This window comes from Oxyura jamaicensis, unplaced genomic scaffold (assembly GCF_011077185.1).
Source record: "Oxyura jamaicensis isolate SHBP4307 breed ruddy duck unplaced genomic scaffold, BPBGC_Ojam_1.0 oxyUn_random_OJ70497, whole genome shotgun sequence".
Taxonomy (NCBI): domain Eukaryota; kingdom Metazoa; phylum Chordata; class Aves; order Anseriformes; family Anatidae; genus Oxyura; species Oxyura jamaicensis.
Genome location: NW_023310016.1, coordinates 1 through 3,120, shown reverse-complemented (window position 1 = coordinate 3,120; position 3,120 = coordinate 1). Strand labels below are relative to the sequence as shown.

Below are 3,120 nucleotides of genomic sequence, written 5' to 3'. Positions count from 1 at the left end.
TTGGAATGGCACTGGGATGTACTGGGATGGCACTGGGCTGCATTGGAACGGCACTGGGATGGTGCTAAGAGACACTGGTGTGCATTGGAATGGCACTGGGATGCACTGGGATGCATTGGAATGGCACTGGGATGCACTGGGATGAAGCTGGGACATGTCGGAATTAATTGGAATGGCCCTGGGATGGTGCTAGGACGTACTGGGATGCTTTGGAATGGTACTGGAATGAACTGGGATGAAGCTAGGATGCGCTGAGATGCATTGGAATGGCACTGGGATGTGCTAGGATGCACTGGGATGGCACTGGGATGCACTGGGATATGTTGGAATGGCACTGGGATATATTGGAATGGCACTGGGATGCACTGGGATGGAGCCAGGATGCACTGGGATGGTACCAGGGTGCACTGGGATGGACGTAGGATGCATGACGATGGCACTGGGATGCACTGGGATGGCACCAGAATGCGTTACAGTGCACTGGGATGGCATGGGAGTGTACTGGGACACATCGAGCTAGCACTGGGATGCACTGGGGCACGGCGGCATGGCACTGGGATGAACTGGCATGCCCTGGGGTGGCACTGGGGTATACTGGGGTGGCACTGGAATGCATTGAGATGCACGGTGTCGCACTGGGATGCAATAAGTTGGCACTGGGATGCACTGGAATGACTCGGGGACACAGTGGGATGGCACCGAGGTGACATGGGATGCACGGAAATGGCACTGGGATGCACTGGGTGGAACTGGGGGGTGCTGGGACGCACTGGGAAGCAGTAGGATAGTACTGCAGTGCACTGGAATGGAACTGGGATGTGGTGGGACGCACTGGAATGGCACTGGGACACAGCAAGATGGCACTGAATGTGCTGAGCTGCACTGGGACAAATTGGAGTGTGATGTTGTGCATTGGAATAGCGCTGGGTCAAACTGGGATGGAACTGGACTGTGCTGGAATGCACTGGCATGGCACTGGGGTGCACTGGGATGGTACCGGGGCAGCTTTGGGCTGCACTGGGACGCACTGGGGTGGCACTGGGAGGGACCATAACGCACCTGGGTGCCTGGGCTGGCATGGGGGTGCCCAGAGGCGCACTGGTGTGCAGTAAGGTGGCACTGGGATGCACTGGGATGGAACTGGGATGCCTCAGCATGGCCTTGGGATCCACTGGGGTGTACTGGAATGGCTCTGGGGTGGCACCAGGATGCATTGTGGTGCACTGGGATGGCACGGGGTTGTACTGGTATGCACTGGGGTGGCATTGGGGCACACTGGAGTGTACTGGAGTGGCGCTGAGATGCCTTGGCATGACACTGGGATGCACTAGGATGGCACTGGGAATGCATTGAGATGAGCCGGGGTGGCACTGGGATGCTCTGAGACAGACTGGGATGCAACGGGATGGCACTGGGATGCACTAGATGGAACTGGGTTGTGCTGGAAGGCACTGGGAGGCACTGGGATGTGATAGGATGGTAATGCAGTGCATTGGCATGGAACTGGGACGCACTGGAAAGCCACTGGGACACACTGGCATGCATGGGGCTGCTGTTGGGATGCACTGAGCCACACTGGGCTATACTGGAATGGCACTGGAATGGCACTGGAACACATTGAGGTGACACTGGGATGAATTGAGATGGCACTGGAATGCACTGGTTTGTACTGGGATGTCACTGGGATGTGGTGGGATTACACCAGGATGGTCCTGTGGTGTATTGGGATGCACTGGGACACACTGGAATGAGATGGGATGCACTGGGAGAGACGTGTCAGAGTGCACTGGAGTGACACTGGGATGTACTGGGACGCGATGGGATGGCACTGGGCTGTGTTGTGATGCGCTTGCATGGAACTGGGATTTGTTGAAATGCACTGGATGGTACTGGGAGGCACTGGGACGTGCTGGGAGGGACGGCTGCTGGCGGTGGGGATGCAGACACCGTGGCCAGGGGGCACGGAGTCCCCTCTGCCCGACCCCACGGGCTGTCCGTCTGTCCCCGTGTCCCCATCCCGTGGCTGTGTGTCCCCACGTCCTGTGTGTCCGTCCCCATGTCCTGCATCTGTCCCCATGTCCTGTGCATTGTCCCTGTGTCCCCATGGCTCTGTCCTCATGGTCTGTGTGTCCATCCTCATGGGCCACGTGTCCGTCCCCATGGTCTGTGTGTCTGTCCCCATGCCCTGTGTGTTGTCCCTATGTCCCCATGGCTCTGTCTCTGTCCCCATGATCTGTGTCCCCTCCCCATGTCCCTTGTCCCCATCCCCACACCCCACCCCTCCACCCCACAGCTCGTGTCCGTCCCCAGCCCCTCTCCCCGTGTCCGTCTGTCCCCAGCCTGGCTCCTTCAGCACCCTCCTCCTCCTCCTCCTGGGGTCCCCTGGGCACCCCGCTGTGGTTCGGGGCTGTGACCCCCCCCGTGTCCCCCCCAGCCCGCAAGCAGGAGATCATCAAGATCACGGAGCAGCTCATCGAGGCCGTCAACAACGGCGACTTCGAGGCCTACGCGTGAGTGGGGGCCGGGCAGGGGGGTCCTGGGGGGGGGGGGGGGGGGGGGGTCTGGGGCTCACGCACTGCCTTGCAGGAAGATCTGCGACCCGGGGCTCACCTCCTTCGAGCCTGAGGCCTTGGGCAACCTGGTGGAGGGCATGGACTTCCACCGCTTCTACTTCGAGAACTGTGAGTGCCCGGCCTGCCTGTCCCTGTCCCTGCCTGTCCCTGCCTGTCCCCGCCTGTCCCCGTCCATGTTCCTGCCCATCCCTGCCTGCTCCTGCCTGTCCCTGTCCCTGTCCCTGCTCCTGCCCGTCCCTTCCCAGCCCCTGCCCGTCCCTGTGTCCACCCGTCCTGCCCACCCCCTGCCCGTGTCCCTTCTGCCTGCCCTGCCTGGGTCCCTGCCCGGATCCCTGCCTGGGTCCCTGCCTGTGCTCCTCCCTCCCTGCCTGGCTGCCACCTGCCTGCCCGCATCCCTGCCCGCGCTGCTGCCTGCACCCTCGGGTCTGTCCCTGCCTGGATCCTTGCTGGTACTGCTCCTGCAGCCTTCCCTGGGTCCCTTCACCCTGCCTGCTCCCTGCCTGCCCCCTGCCTGCCCCCTGCCTGCCCCCTGCCTGCCCCCTGCCTG

At 61.6% G+C, this 3,120-nt stretch overlaps 1 protein-coding gene across 1 annotated transcript; it reads left to right on the top strand.

Annotated features, from left to right (window-relative positions):
• Window positions 1-6: 6 nt before the first annotated feature.
• On the top strand, window positions 7-2,843 carry LOC118159460 (calcium/calmodulin-dependent protein kinase type II subunit beta-like; the record flags this gene model as incomplete). Its single annotated transcript, XM_035314038.1, has 4 exons — window positions 7-1,457; window positions 1,885-1,938; window positions 2,340-2,510; window positions 2,587-2,843. Coding segments are annotated over exons 1-4 (514 nt in total), but the record flags the coding sequence as incomplete, so codon positions are not given.
• Between the last annotated feature and the right edge of the window lie 277 nt (window positions 2,844-3,120).